The sequence below is a fragment of the Megalobrama amblycephala genome, linkage group LG10 (genome assembly GCF_018812025.1).
Source record: "Megalobrama amblycephala isolate DHTTF-2021 linkage group LG10, ASM1881202v1, whole genome shotgun sequence".
Taxonomy (NCBI): Eukaryota; Metazoa; Chordata; class Actinopteri; order Cypriniformes; family Xenocyprididae; genus Megalobrama; species Megalobrama amblycephala.
Window position 1 is genome coordinate 17255085 of NC_063053.1, and position 16854 is coordinate 17271938.

The 16854-nt window shown below is 37.7% G+C and overlaps 2 protein-coding genes across 2 annotated transcripts; both read left to right on the forward strand.

Moving 5' to 3' along the window:
• Positions 1 to 8194, forward strand: slc17a5 (solute carrier family 17 member 5). The gene is made up of 11 exons (XM_048204966.1): positions 1 to 158; positions 2719 to 2906; positions 3338 to 3571; positions 3702 to 3789; positions 3889 to 3975; positions 4117 to 4235; positions 4343 to 4504; positions 5876 to 6008; positions 6151 to 6298; positions 6470 to 6560; positions 6881 to 8194. The coding sequence occupies exons 1-11, from the start codon at positions 71 to 73 to the stop codon at positions 7010 to 7012; spliced, it is 1470 nt and encodes a 489-aa protein (XP_048060923.1). The 5' UTR covers positions 1 to 70; the 3' UTR covers positions 7013 to 8194.
• Positions 8195 to 8376: 182 nt separating this feature from the next.
• Positions 8377 to 15872, forward strand: eef1a1a (eukaryotic translation elongation factor 1 alpha 1a). The gene is made up of 8 exons (XM_048204968.1): positions 8377 to 8529; positions 10006 to 10189; positions 10278 to 10457; positions 10545 to 10841; positions 11516 to 11666; positions 11824 to 12080; positions 12167 to 12401; positions 15078 to 15872. Exons 2-8 carry the CDS (start codon positions 10046 to 10048, stop codon positions 15200 to 15202), a joined length of 1389 nt encoding a protein of 462 aa, XP_048060925.1. The 5' UTR covers positions 8377 to 8529; positions 10006 to 10045; the 3' UTR covers positions 15203 to 15872.
• The last annotated feature ends 982 nt before the right edge of the window (positions 15873 to 16854 follow it).

Below are 16854 nucleotides of genomic sequence, written 5' to 3' on the forward strand. Positions count from 1 at the left end.
GGTGAGACAGGAGTTCCGCATTCGGAGTCTGTTGTTGTGCTTCTGGTCAGGCGGATCTCAGCCGCTGAAGATGATGGAGCATTCAGCATCAGACTCAGAAACTGAAGATCATGATCAGCCTTTACTTCGCCGGAAAGATACCGGAGACATTCAGAAAGGTAATACATAAAATACATTAACTATGCACGCCTTTTATGTATTTATGCAGATTCACAACTTGCCAGAGCGCAGGTACCATATTGCCACAACATTAGTTACTTTAAAAGTAATATTAAATTCAAATTAATTTATCGTTGTGCTTAATTGACAATGTACGGCTGCACCGTTAACTTGTAATTTGCTACAACAACCCATGTTAAGAAATAACTTGTTTATATTTAGAATCCATAACATGTCTCAGTCGTTCAGTATCCCCCAAAGTGCAGACCTCATCTCTTTAGTTCAGTGTGATTGTCGCAGCACTTAACGCAGTCTACATCAATAATGCAAGAGCTTTTCAGATGTGCTTTCAAAACAGCCGGTCACGTGAAGGAGGAAGTGTTAGTAATGCAGGTAACAGCCCTAAAAATATACCGTGATAACTTGCTTCCACTTAATAATACTATATACTAGGCCTAACTATAGTTACTACTGTAAAATCATATGTTAATTTAACATGTCTTAATGTTTTGTAAAATACAAATACGTAATTTCTTCTTCTTCATCATTTTTATTAAAAAAACTATTCACTTTTATATGTACATCATGTTTTCATTTGAACAATGCGTCAGTACTGATATTGATTTAATCTTAAGGCATTGCTGAATGAAACCATAATCAGGAATAATTAAAAATTATTAACCCCCTTTAAGTATGTATATACAGTCATGTAAAAAAGAAAAGACACCCTGTTGAATTCCATGGTTTTCCATATCAGGACAATAAAAACTCATCTGGTCCTTGGCATTCTTCTCATTCTTCAGTAAGGAAGGTTATTCACAAATGGAAAACATAAAAAACAGACACCAATCTTCCCATGAGTGGACGTCCCAGCAAATTCACCCCAAGATCAGACTTGTAATGCTCAGAGAATTTGCAGACAACCCAAGAACTACACCTCAGACTCTACAGGCCTCAGTTAACATGTCAAATGTTGAAGTTCATGACAGTACAATTAAAACAAGCAAACAAAAAAAACAGGACAAGTATGCATGTTTGGAAGGAGGAAGCCTCTTCTCTCTTAAAACAACAACAACAACTAAATAATTGCTTAGGTTTGCAAAGTTGCATCTGAACAAACCATAAGACATCTGAACAATGTCCTTTGGACAGACAAGACCAAAGTGGAGATGTTTGGCCATAATGCACAGCGCCAAGTTAGGCAAAAACCAAAAGAGCTTATCAGCGCACAAACATCTTATGCCAAAAGGGGAGCGAAGGCTGGCCTGTGTGGTCCGATTCAACAGACGAGCTACTGTAGCTCAAATTGCTCAAGAAGTCAATGCTGGTTCTGATAGAAAGGTGTCAGAATACACAGGGCATCGCAGTTTGTTGCGTATGAGGCTGCATAGCTGCAGACCAGTCAGGGTGTCCATGCTGACCCCTGTCCACCGCTGAAAGCACCAACAGTGGGCATGTGAGCATCAGAACTGGACCACGGAGTAATAGAAGAAAGTGTCCTGGTCTGATGAATCACATTTTCTTTTACATAACATGGATGGCTGGGGGTGTGTGCGTGGCTTACCTGGGGAACACATGGCACCAGGATGCACTATGGGAAGAAGGCCAGTCGGCGGAGGCAGTTTGATGCTTTGGGCAATGTTCTGCTGGGAAACCTTGGGTCCTGCCATCCATGTGAATGCTACTTTGACACGTACCACCTACCTAAGCATTGTTGCAGATCATGTCCCTTTCATGGAAACGGTATTCCCTAGTGGCTGTGGCCTCTTTCAGCAGGATAATACGCCCTGCCACAAAGGAAAAATAATTCAGGAATGGTTTATAGAGTGCAACAATGCGTTGGAGGTGTTGCCTTGGCCTCCAGATTCCCCAGATCTCAATCCAATCGAGCATCTGTGGGCAGTGTTGCCAACTGCTTTCAACTGAAAGTAGCTAAAACTGGTAGCTAAATGTCACTAGATGACATCAAATTCATTGATCTATATAAATATGAATAGAGATCAGTGGGCAAAATAAAAATCTAGATAAGGTTTGTCCAAGAAGTTGCTGGATTTTTGAAAAAAAAAGTCTCAAAAGGGGCGGGAAGTCACTAAATCTAGTGACAAAATCCCTAAATTGGCAACACTGTCTGTGGGATGTGCTGAACAAGCAAGTCCGATCCATGGAGGCCCCACCTCACAGCTTACAGGACTTAAAGGATCTGCTGCTAACATCTTGGTGCCAGATACCACAGCACATTTTTAGTTTAGTGGAGTCTATGCCTCAATGGGTCAGGGCTGCTTTGGCAGCAAAAGGGAACCAACACAATATTAGGATATTGTATATACAGTGTACTGTATATAATGTACTCTGAGTCAGAGTACACTGGTCACGCTGTATGTTTTGGGTGCTATACATGGTGTTTTAAGGGGTTTAGCTCGCCACAGTCAATTGTTGACAATTAACATCACAACTAGGGTACAAAAAGACATACAGGCTTGGAACAACATGAGGGTCCATAAATGATGACAGACATTTGTGGGAGAATCTTTTAACAATGGTTTCTGTTTATTCTTCCAGCTCCTGCTTGCTTTTCCTCGCGTTACGGGTTGGCCTTTTTGTCCTGTTATGGCTTCTTTGTGGCATATGCCCTCAGGGTGAACCTTAGTGTGGCAATGGTGGACATGCTGAAAAACAGATCCAGTGCCAACACCAGTTCCTCCGTCTGTCCTCATCACAGCAGCCCTGTACCCAAACACAATCACACCGTAAGGGCATCATGGTCTCTCATATTGCATATTCAAACCACCTTTATTTTATTGTATGACTTGGAAAAAACATATAACTATACTAATTGTATGTTTATTATATTAAAAATGTACACTATTTCATGTGTATATTTTAAATAAATATTTTAAAAGAGTTTATGCATTGTTGCATTTCCATATAAACTGTCATAGAAATAATTTTTAAAAATATTTCACATTTAATTGTTTTTTTTTTCCATTGTCACTTATTTACCTAAAAATATTAAACTCTCTTTTTAAATTTCATGAAAAGTAAGGGACATCATTTGAGTTTTCTGGTATTTTTTAAAATTATTTTTTTTTTTGTGCCATCATAGTGCTCATTTTAAAGAATTGAAGCCCATTCATGAGATTTTAGAACATTAATCATACTCCGTTCAATATCTCAACAGGCCAGTGTGTATGACTGGGATTCGGAGACTCAGGGCTGGATCCTGGGCTCTTTTTTCTATGGATATATACTTACTCAGATACCAGGTGGCTACTTGGCACGCAAATATGGTGCCAAGTGGCTCTTTGGTTTAGGCATCCTTTGCACTGTGATCTTCACCCTGTTGACTCCAGTAGCCGCTGATCTTGGAGCTGGTTACCTCATCACTGTCAGGATTTTGGAAGGTATTGGGGAGGTAACCGCAAATCTCATTACCTAAAATATGGTTCATAATATGTGTTATATCCTTAATTTTTAATTATTGTTATATATACTGTAGATTACATATGTGTTATTCATTTTGAAAAATAAAATTGGGCTTCTAGGGAGTGTCATTTCCTGCTATGCATGCAATGTGGGCGTCATGGGCACCACCTCTGGAGAGAAGTCGACTGCTCACTATCTCTTACACAGGTACCCTAGAACACATATGGTTTCATTTGTAACAATCTCCTCAAGTTTTTGTGAATTTGTCCTATTCTTTTTTTTTTTTTTTTTCCTTTCCTTTAAAAGGTGCTCAGCTGGGAACTGTAGTTGCTCTCCCTCTTTCTGGTCAGATATGTTTTTACCTAGACTGGACATACGTCTTTTATATATTTGGTAAGTTTTTATTATACTACACATTTAAAAGTGAACTTTGTGCACAAGCAGCATGAAATGTAATGCTAAGGATGCTATCACAGGATTGTCTCTGAGTATATTCTTAATGAAAACTTCATCTGGTTTCTCTTGGAATCATAGGAGCTGTTGGAATTCTTTGGTTTGTCCTTTGGTCTTGCTTAGTCAGTAACAGTCCCAGTTCACACAAAAGGATAACAGAGGCTGAGAAGATGTACATAATGGCATCTTTAAAAAATGAAGTAGGCAACGTTACAGTGCTTTATGTTGGAATCTTTATTCTACAACCAGGTAGTTTTTGACTCATTAATTGACTGTATGTATTATAATGTGTCATTTCCTGCTGCAGCTGTCGCCAACCACAGATTACATCCCATGGACATCAATCCTCAAGTCTTTGCCATTATGGGCCATAGTTGTGGCACACTTTTCCTACAACTGGACATTTTACACCCTGCTGACTCTCTTACCCACCTACATGAATGATATTCTTGGATTCAGCATCCAGCAGGTGAGTGCAAAGCAGGGCTGATTATCTGAACAATTTGCATTTTATTACATTTATTTTAATGTTTTGAATGCTTTTTACTTTTACTTATCTTCGTCTTCCAACATAAAAAAGATTTGTATGTTGGGGTCGGTAACATTTTTGGGTCCCACTTTATATAAAGTGGCCTTAACTACTATGTACTTACATCAAAAATAAGTACAATGTACTTATTGGGTTAATATTGAATTGCAAAACACTTTTGCTGCTTTTGAGGTGGGATACGGGTAAGGTTAGGGAAAGCTTTGGTGGTATGGGTAGGTTTAAGGGTAGGGGTAAGGTGTGAGGAATGGGTCAACAGTGTAATTATAAATGTAATTACAGAAATTAATTACAGATGTAATTACATGCAGGTGTTTTTAAAATATAAATACAATGTAAAAACATGTATGTACACAGTAAGTGCATTGTATCAAATGATTAATTTAAATGTAAGTACATAGTAGCTAAGGCCACTTAATATAAAGTGGGACCCATTTTCGTATACATATATTTTTAAAAGCAGTCTCTTACATGCACCAGGCTGCATTTATTTGATCCAAAATACAGTTAAATAATAATATTATGAAAATATTATAAAATTACTGTTTTATTTTAATGTCATTTATTCCTGTGATCGTAAAGCTGAATCTTCAGCATCATTACTCCAGTCTTCACTGTCACATGATCCTTCAGAAATCATTCTAATATGCTGATTTGCTGCTCAAGAAACATTTCTCATTGGTATCAATGTTGTAGGCAGTTGTGCTGCCTAATTTTATTTGCAGAAACCACGATACATTCAGAATTTTTAAATAAATTTAATGTTCAAAAGAACAGCATTTATTAAATATTGAAATATTTTGTAACAATATAAATGTATTCACTGACACTTTTGAGCAATTTAATGCATCATTGCTAAAAAAGTAACAACATATGACACATACTGACCCCAAAATTTTGAATGGTAGCGTTTTTAAAGCTGCAGTCTGTAACTTTTTTTTTTTTTTTTTTGTTAAAAATGATCCAAAATCAATTTTTGAGCAAGTACATAACCAGCCAGTGTTCAAAACTATCTCCTTACCTTAGCCCAATTCACAACGGTAAGCCTGTAATAATGTTTTATAATAAAATTGGTACTGGTGGGTTTCCGTGGGAAATTCGAGCATGTAGCCGTTCATCTTTGGGTCATTACATCACGTCTGATTACATAAAGAACGACTCCCAGCTAGTAGGCTATATGGCATGTGAGGATGCTGCTGGTAGTGGATCATTTATAGCCTTTTCTCACAGCAGCTGGAATAATTAAACAAATGGTGGATTGTTAATTGTGAACTCATTGTGTGTCATTCTCAGAATGGAATGCTCTCAGCTCTGCCCTACCTTGGTTGTTGGTTGCTGGCTTTGCTGGGTGGACAACTGGCAGACTTCCTGAGAGAGAGATGTCTCATTCGCACTGTAATTGTGCGCAAGGCTTTCACTATAGTTGGTAAGGCATTCGTAGACCCTTTACACACTGTGTTATGCTGAACAGTGCACATTTGCAGAAATGTTGATGGGATGATTGAACTAGTGCTGTTAGGTGTGTCAATGCTTTAAATAAATCAGTGTGTATGTTTTTAATGTTCCAGGAATGGTGGGACCAGCCGTCTTCCTGGTGGCTGCTGGCTACACTGGCTGTGACTACTTCTTGGCCATTGCCTTCCTCACCGTCTCTTCCTCTCTAGGGGGCATTTCAGCATCTGGATTTAACATCAACCATTTGGATATTGCTCCCTCGTAAGACAAGAATGACATTTGTTGGCAGTCATATAAGTTTTATGGTTTAGGAGAACTGTACATGCATGAAATCCATATCATAAGTTAGTTATGGTTGCAACATTGTATAAAGTGCCCCTGCACTTTCTGATAAAATGTTATCAATGTTTTTTTTTTTTTCTTTCTTCACAGCTATGCTGGGATATTGCTTGGGATCACAAACTCATTTGCCACTATACCTGGAATGGTGGGCCCAGTAATAGCGAGATCTCTGACCAAATCTGTAAGTTACAATTTCTTGCCTTTATTTATATATTTCAAGACTGTATTATGTTATGTTCTACCTAAACTAGGAAAGGTGCTGAAAGGAGGGCTTTTTTTTTTTTTTTTAAATACTATGCGTATTGCTGATATAAGGCTGGTCCTATGTTCATTAAAAAACTCTTAACATAAATCAGAATATTCATAACATAAAATGCTTCATTACAAGATAAATCCATTTTTCATGTACTTTACATCACTGTTCAGCTCCTAATTAACAATGATTTTGACTGGTTTGTGACAATGGAGTAACAAATGCCTAAATATTGTGTTTTAATCTAGAACACCATTCCAGAGTGGCAAACTGTCTTCTACATCTCTGCAGCGATCAATATATTTGGAGCAGTTTTCTTCACAATATTTGGCAAGGGCACAGTCCAGCCTTGGGCTGTCCAGAGAATAAACATCCAATGAAACATATCTACCATTAGCCATTTCCAAAAGGAGAAAGGGACATATCTGTTGTAAATTCCATAGAAATCCTATAGATAATTGCATATGATTTGCAAACTAATGAATATTGCACAATCCAATGTTGTTATTTTTTCAAACATACCAATTGGTAAATCTGTATTCGTTAACACATCAGTAGTTTTTAAGATAATTTAAGATAATTTTCTCTACCCCCCCCAATGAAAGTATGATAAATGAAATGGGTGAAGGGAATATTACACATACGTATCAATATGGTACATTCAGTCATGATAAGGAGAAAAGGTTTAATCACACTACCATTGTCTAATTCGTAAACAAAACACTCATGAGCTGAGCCTGTTTAGTGAATCAAATGCCTGTATGAATCAGTCAGAGAGGTTCATTAAATAATCTCACTCACAACATGTCCAACTCATGAATTGGTTTGAACTACTCAAAGGGAAAGTTCACCCAAAAAATAAATTCTCTCATTTACTTCATCCTTAAGTTGATGGACCCCATTGACTTACATATATATATATTAAAAAAATACTATGGAAGTCAAAGGGGTCCATCAACTGTTTGGTTTCTGACATTCTTCAAAATATCTTCTTTTGTGTTCAGCAGAAGAAAGAATTTCCTACAGGTTTGGAACAACTTGAGGGTGAGCAAATGACAGAATTTTCATTTTTGGGTGAACTATTCCTTTAAGGCTTGTGAGACCCAATGTAGTTCACTTGTAAGACCTACATTGATTTACTTCTGTTCTGCTGAAAACTTAAATATCTGTTTGGCAACAGAGCGCTGAATGCAGCAAATGCAATAAGAATGGCATTTTCCCCTCAAATACATTAAAATAATCGTTAAGGAATGGGAATCTTTTACGTTGATCATCCCTATGAAATATGCCTTATTGTAGGCCTATGATTAGCACAACATGCCTTAACCATGCTCAAGGAATAGGCCAACAAGGGAGATTTTATTTTAATTAATGTCTGGTTTTAACATTTTAGTCTTTTTGTACAGTATACCTGAATTATGTTTACATTTTTATTTCTTTGTTTTGTGCAATCGTTAAAACAAAATGACGTTTGTTGATCTTTCAACTGTCAAGACACTGCAATACATGCTTCATCACCTGTCAAATAAGTGTAAATTTAATAAAATTATTGCATTCGTTTATTTTGTTGATGTATTTATTTTTAGGATTATAACTTCTATGTCGCCGAATAATTAACTGCGTCACCTATGTAACCATCGCAGCAGTTTGCGCACCTGACACCTTTAAAGCCAATGCGTTACCAACTCTATTAACCTTTTTCCTTTCCGGTCCCTCTATTCCAAATGAGTGTTTCTTTGCGATAGCAGTCCGAACTCAAGCATCTCCGTGACTGATGTAAGCAGCAATGTTGTTCTCGTCTGCGCATGCACAGTTGCGTCGGGTCTGTATAATAACAAGATCAGACGCGCCGCTCAGCCTCTTCAGCACCGTTCCTGTGTCCCGAACACACGCGCAGGTACAGTACCGCACATTCACACGCATCTTTATCTGCGAATTAAAAACTAAACCAATCAAACGTGTCCGTGATTAAAGTATTATATCGTCTCGGTATTTATGTCTTCAAAATAATTGCCTTTTGTAATAGACCTTACTGATGCTTGCATTCGACATTGCGCTAGAAACAGACTGGGAAAGTGAGAACATGGCGGCAGCTGCAGAGGAAGGGATTGCACTATTAAATCCCCTAGACATCTAAATGATCTCTTCGCCTGCTCTTCGTAGACGACTAAAATTGCAATGTTTCTGAGCAAATTAACACCAAAATGAACAGCTTTCTGAAGTCATGTTGGGCTGATTCGATTGTCACGCATAAAAGGAATAATTTAAAGTGCTTTTTAAAGAATGCGTCTCTGTTAGATAACCTCTAACAGATAACCTAACAAGAATAGCCCATCTGTTAACCTCTCAAGTTAAGCTGGGAATTAGCTTCCTTACTCTAATGGCAGTTCAGCTCTTGCCTTTAAGGAACCTCTTGGAATTCTGTTCCAGACGAATTACTGATCAGCTCATTTGAAATGATGCTGATGCAATAATCTTACAAGCTGAGTTCATGATGCAGCTTAATCTTAATGCACTACCTTAAAATTGAATATGAATTATAGCTTAAACAGCTGCTCCGATATTTCTTTTCTTTAAACAATATAGGATACATGAGTGGCTCACAAATGGCTGCCAGTCTTTTAAATCAGTAGGCGAATCTTTACAAAATGGAGGTCTGCAGGACAAAGATGTACCAGGCATAAAGAAAGGCATGCTCAGTCCTTTAAAGCAGTTGCTAGTTACTTGGCAGAGCTAGAAGCCTAAATAGCCCAAAACAATACTGCTGATCTGAAGTTAAAAAAGGAGATAATGTAGTGAATACCGTATTTGTTAATCAAATTTCTTTATCTGCATTGCGTTCAGTGTCCATTGAGTGAAATTCAAATAAGACATTTAAAATATGGTATTTGCATAGGTAATTACATAGATTACTGCAGCCAAGAAATATATTTCTGTCAGTGTTTACCTGTATGTCTCGTGTGGTTTACTTTAGCAGAACACCAGAGGGGAATTTTTGATGACTGTGTAGGTTGGTCTTTTCCATGAGGATTTTCAAGGCTTTACTTCTTCAGTTCCCTATTTTTGTCATTCATTGGAAAAGAATGACCTGGACATTCTTTAAATTTCTCCTTTTATATTCTATAGAGGTCATACAAGTTTGGGACAGCATTGGGTGAATAAATGATTTGAATTTTCATTTTGGGGTGTACTATACTGTATTTTCAGATCTACTGAAGAACAGTACTTGTATTTGAATAGGTACTTCTTTAGTCCTTGGAATTAGTGGGTTTTAAATTGCATAAAAAGCTTCCTTTAGCAGGGATAACCTGTCTAACTTCGATTGTCTATTATAGAATTTGCACAGTAACTGTTTCTTGGTGTCTGTGAAAAGCTTTACAGATACATTGGCACTTTAAATAAAGCAATCAGCCATGGGAAAGGAGAAGCTCCACATCAATATTGTGGTTATTGGCCATGTGGATTCTGGAAAGTCCACTACGACTGGCCACCTTATCTACAAGTGTGGTGGGATTGACAAGCGAACGATTGAGAAGTTTGAGAAAGAGGCTGCAGAGGTAAGATGGAGATATTGGAGACATTAACTAATATATGATTAAAACAATTTTAGCAGTTCTATGATATGTTTATGTGCATCATTCCTAGATGGGAAAGGGCTCTTTTAAGTATGCCTGGGTGCTGGACAAGCTTAAAGCAGAAAGAGAGAGAGGAATCACCATTGACATCTCCCTGTGGAAGTTTGAGACCAGCAAATACTACGTCACTATCATTGATGCTCCAGGACACAGGGACTTCATCAAAAACATGATCACTGGAACCTCACAGGTTAGGAGCTTAACAGGCCACAAATATATTTTAGTAGCTGCTATTCATTTATAAAAAATAACCCTTAACGTGTTTTCTGACCCTCAGGCAGACTGTGCCGTGCTGATTGTGGCGGCAGGTGTTGGGGAGTTTGAGGCTGGCATCTCAAAGAACGGTCAGACCAGAGAGCACGCTCTTCTCGCCTACACATTGGGTGTGAAGCAGCTGATTGTTGGTGTCAACAAGATGGATTCTACTGAACCCAGCTACAGCCAGAAGCGTTATGAGGAAATTGTGAAAGAAGTTAGCACCTACATCAAGAAGATTGGCTATAATCCTGACACTGTGGCATTCGTGCCCATCTCTGGCTGGAATGGAGATAACATGCTTGAGGCCAGTCCCAATGTAAGTATGACAAGGGAAATAAGTAATAAAGTTTCCCATAAGGTTGCACAATCGGTATAAAACCGAAATCACATTTTCCATGTTTTGGAGCTGCTCGGTTTGCAGTTAAATCTGCTCCACACAAATTCATCTCTGTATCGGCTCTGAGATTGGGTCGCTTATACCGTGCATTTGTGAACGCAACATATGGCAACCATCTTCCTTATAAAACAAAAAAGTCTTGGTGCCAAAAGAGAAGCTCTAAGGGCTCCCTGTGGTGTTTTCACCAATATAAAAACTTGATGGTTTAACATTTGAAAATGAAGAAAGACATAAATGAAATGTGATATTACAATAGTGATGCTTATTTTGTTACATTTTTTTTTAGTTATAATAAATAATAAATAATTTATTTTTACATATAATACTATTAATATAATAAAAACAATTATTATTATAACCATTTTGATGGCCAAATTATTCAGCCTTACAAACAAGCACAGCAAATCACATTTTAAAATCGTAATCGCATTTTCATCAGACAAATCCACCCAAATTCCCCTATAGTGTCCGTGTTTCAGTTTGGAGCATTATGAATTTCTTTAGGGAATATAAACACTTTATATTTGTGCAAAATGGCTTCCCAACAGGTTGGTTCCCATCAGTGTCTTCATTAGGTTACTATTTTGCTTTAGATGACTTGGTTCAAAGGTTGGAAAATTACCAGGAAAGAGGGAAATGCATCTGGGACTACACTATTGGAAGCTCTGGACGCCATTCAGCCTCCAACACGTCCAACTGACAAACCCCTCCGCCTGCCTCTTCAGGACGTCTACAAGATTGGAGGTTCGCATTCCAGCAACCAAACTATATTGCAGATTGGCCTAAAATAAATTAGATACATTTTACCGGTTATCATTTTCTAACTTTAAAGCATAAAGGCAATAAGGCATTATTCTGCTAACATAAAGCAGAGCTGAATCATAAGCAATGTTTTGACTAGGTATTGGAACCGTCCCTGTGGGCCGTGTGGAGACTGGCCTTTTGAAGCCAGGTATGGTGGTGACCTTTGCCCCTGTGAACGTGACAACTGAAGTCAAGTCTGTGGAGATGCATCACGAGGCTCTATTGGAGGCCTTGCCCGGGGACAATGTTGGCTTTAACGTTAAGAACGTCTCCGTCAAGGATATCCGTCGTGGCAACGTCGCTGGAGACAGCAAAAATGACCCACCCCAGGAGGCTGCCAGCTTCACTGCTCAAGTAAGCTTGATTAACTTGTTTTCATTACTCACTTGACTGAGTAGTAAACCTGAGCAGTTATTACAAGCTTGATTCTTTCCCATCAGGTGATCATCCTGAATCACCCAGGGCAGATCAGCGCTGGCTACGCCCCTGTGCTAGATTGCCACACTGCACATATCGCCTGTAAGTTTGCAGAGCTGAAGGAGAAGATCGATCGTCGTTCTGGGAAGAAGCTTGAGGACAACCCCAAGAGCCTCAAGTCAGGAGACGCGGCCATTGTCGACATGATCCCTGGGAAGCCCATGTGTGTGGAGAGCTTTTCGGAGTATCCTCCTCTGGGTAAGTGCTATCTCAACATTCAACTCAAAGAGCAAAATACTTCATTGCTCATTTTTGATTTCTTTTTATTTACTGAAGGTAATTGAGGTTAAATATATTATATATATATTTTTTCTTGATATTTTGTCAATCCTCTTTTATGGACATCTGAAATCCATGCCAAATAACTAAGAATAAGAAAGCTGTAACTATAACTACAGGTTTTGTTTTACTATGCAAAAAAAAAAGCGTAGAAAAGCAAAAAGCTCACAGAATAAAAACATTGACTACATCATCAGTTATTAATATTTTTTTAGAGGTTGAGGGCAGTCATTTTTGGGTTGACATTAAGTCTTTTTGGGTTAGGGATGCTCCGATCGATCGGCATCGGCCGATAATCACATTCAATGACTCGATCAGGAGCCACTAAAATAGGCCGATCTCACCAACCATCACAAATTGATGATGTCAGACTTTAGCGCCGTAGTAACGTCATCACCAGTGTGGAATATTACACGCTCCCAAGAAACAATGCATTTTTAAGCCTTGCAATTTAAGAGCAAGTGATTTGAAACCGTATACGCGTAGTAAGCAGCGAAACAGTGCTCGGTCAATATGCTATATCATAGAGACGCAGACAGCGCACACACCTGGAACGCACACATAAAGCTGCTGCTCATCCAGCATGAGTACTCTTACTGGGCATGAACGGTCAAATACACACAATTATGTAAAAAAAGAATGACCATATTTTGCGAGTATCCTCGTAAACAGTCATTTATGTCTTAAGTGAAAGTAAACAGTGTATTCAGTGTTAAAGTGAAAGCAGGCTAATAAAGCAGTTATTTATGTTATGTTGTATTTCTATTTCTAGTGCTTTAAAGGTGCAATATGTAATATTTTCTGTCCGCTAGAGGTCGCTAGACACCTATTCAAAATAAAGGCGTAACTTGATGACGCAAAGTTTGAGCGTGGAATCTTGGGACATGTGCTCTTCACCTCTACGGCCGGTGGAAAATAATTGGGATAGGACTTGGGAAGAAATCATGTTCATGGATACGATTATTAACGTTACTGTAGTATGAAGCAGAGTAGGACCGAGTGTTGTGGGAGCTGAACGAGGCTGCTGGAGCGATTGCGCAACACACGCTGCGAGCAGCAGAACTTTTATTATGCACACATTAGAGTGTGTTGAAAATGATGTTATAACGTTACTTCGTGGGTTCGCTCGGTGGCTGCTGTGAGACACTGTTGCACACTACAGTAAACTAGATTGATTTAAGAATATCATATTAATAAATGCTGGGTAGCTTGTGTTGATAAATGTATTACTGTTATTAAAAATAAAGCTGCATCTGATTATGCTATTTGACAAAATAGTGTTTTTCTCTGAGTCATGGTAAAGCATGGTACTCGCAAAAAATCAAGAAAATTAGATTTAAACAAGACTAAATGTGTCGAGCTATATAACAATAATTAGTTTTCTGTCTATAAATATATCAAAACAATTGTTCCATTGCCTTTTAAAGCATGTAAATATTAAAGCGTCTTTGGTGTTACCATGGTTTCTACAAAATAAAACCGGAAACCGAGGGTAACGCGGGTATGACGCAATTGACCGGCGACTCCTCACACGTCCCGGAGCCTTGGTTAAAATTGCAATTTTCTCATGATTTACAAATAGTTGCAAACATTTGGGATGTTGTAAGTACTCAACTGAACAAAATATATAACACTGGCCTAGTGGTTTTTGGATATTTTACTGCAAAATTCTTACATATTGCACCTTTAAGTTTAGTGCTTAAAAATGTGTTGATGGAGAATGACTGTTCAGTACAGCCACATATGTTTTGGATGAAAAGACGAATAGACTATCTCCTGAAAAAATGCAGAAAAGCTAGAATTTATAAAGAGAATCCTGCCTTACCTACTTAAGTAGGACGTAGGAAGGAAGGAAGCAAATACTCAGCACTTGCTGGATAATATTCCTGATTATTTTTTTGAAACAGGCTACTAATTTTGTTCATTTAGGAGTTACAGTGTTTCTATATGTTTTTGTCCTCAGTCACATACTGGACAATGTTTAATTACACCTTGTGGGTTGTAATTATGTTCAGTTTCACATTGTCTTGTAGGCTCTTTAATAAGCTTGAGTATCCTAATATGGATAGTGTTTTTTTATAAGCCCTGTTTTTAAAAGCCTATTAAAATGTTAATTGTACAATTAATATTTGTTGTGCTTATTTATTTGATTCTCAATTAAAACAACAATCTATAGCATTGCTGTAAATAATGTCTGTGGTATTATCTGGAAGAAAAGAGTCAGTCCTAGACTTTGCAAGAAAGTGCCTGAGTTTAAGAGGACTAAATGATTCGGTATACATCATCAGAGAGAAGTCTTGGTGTCTGATGTCTTTTCACCAGAAGTTATGACATTTTGATTAAGAAATAAAAAAATAAAAATGGTAAGATGAAACATGCATGACTGAATCGTTCACAATAACAACAACAACATACCTTTATAAAAGAGATGGGGTGAATTTTCCTTGCATTCAACATACCAAGACTTTTTTTTCCTTATTGTTAAAGTCATGGCAGTGATGGCACAACTCATCTTTTTAGCATCCATTATAGGATGATAGGGATAAATGAACACAGATGACATGCTTGGATCAAAACCATTTTTTTTGTTTGCAGGTCGTTTTGCTGTGCGTGACATGCGACAGACAGTTGCAGTGGGAGTGATTAAAGGAGTGGAGAAGAAGGCCGCGACGACCGGAAAGGTCACCAAATCTGCTCAGAAAGCCCAGAAGGCCAAATGAATGTTGTGTTTGACTGCCAACTCCAGAGACACATATGGAAAAGCAGCGGTCATCCAGCTCTTCTATCCTATTGGCTGCTTAGGTTCCATAGTTAGAGACTGCTTAATAGTTCCAATGCATCGCAAAAGTATCAGAAGGAAAAAATATTAACAAAAGCAGTCCTTTAGATAACTCTTATTTGTATGTTGACTCATAAGTCTTAAATCCACACCATTATTTGTGTTTTGATAGTTGTGCTCTTCTCTTCGATGATGGCTGTTGAAACCATATGTGATTTTTAAAATCTTGAGAGGTCTGACCTCTCCTGCTCTGGAGTGCAGTTTTAGCCTGGTTCTCACAATGTTGTCTTTGCTTGTTTTAGTACTTGTTTGCAAAATACCATGTGTTCAGTATCCACTGGTGGTGAGCTACTTAAACAACACTATTTAGTAGACTTTGAGAACCTGTATGTTTAGCTTTGCAGAACAACGAAAATCTAAAATGAAGCTCTTAAGTAGCCCGTGTCTGGGCTCATGCAATCTTTGGTGCACTGACAGCTTTATGTTTAGCACTTTGACTGGCGTAGGCTAACCCTGCACAAGCACTTGTTGACTTTAATTGGCATTAGCTACTGCACCTTATCATAAAAAATAAAAGCTTTCATGTCATATTAAAGATGTCTCAATCATAATGATGGTGTTTGTGTTCATTTCACTCTTAAACAGGACACTACATAAAAGCTATATAGGAGTGTGTTTAGACTCTAAATATACAGTTATGACAAAGTCTGTACAATAAACTATCTAAGAACAGATTAAAATAGACTGTATTTTGCTATTTTTCAATGTATTTAACAATTTTAGTTTGAATTCTGAATGCCTTCACCTTTGGTAGAACAAAGTTTGTTTGTTCTAAACTAACTTTGTGTGGATAAATCACTTATTTAGCCACAAGATGGCGCAATTAATCAGTTTATTAAATTAGTAATTGCCAAGTCATTTAGTAATACAGGACAAGTTTACCACCAGTAGTAATTATTAGTTATTTTATCAGTCAATAGCTGGTCTAATTTACAGTCCAAGAAATATTATGCACGATTTACCAGTTTACAATAACTAAATCACTGTGGGGCTTTAAAATATAAATATTACTCCTATATTAATGTCAGTCACTGCACACAAAACTATAGTAGTCAACATTTGAAGTGGATCCAAAAAAGTTCATCAAAGTTGTCCTAAGAACTAAGTTGACCTAAGAATAAGGTTTTAGGACAACTTTGATGAAAGGTTTTGATCCACTTCAAATGTTGACTAGTGTAGTTTCCAGTATATACTCAGACTATTTACGTTATTGAGCATATTCTTCCTGGGCAATAATGGTGAAATGACCACCAAAAGCAGGCCATTGCCACACTGTAGACTTTTAAGCAGATATTTAAAGGGTTATTTCACCCAAAAATGAAAATAATGTCATATATAGTACTCACCCTCATGTCGTTCCACGCCCGTAAGACCTTTGTTAATCTTCGGAACACAAATTAGATATTTGAAATCCGATGGCTCAGTGAGGCCTGCATAGCCAGCAATGACATTTCCTCTCTCAAGATGCATTAATGTACTAAAACATATTTAAGTCAGTTCATGTGAGTACAGTGGTTCACAGAGGTGGGTAGA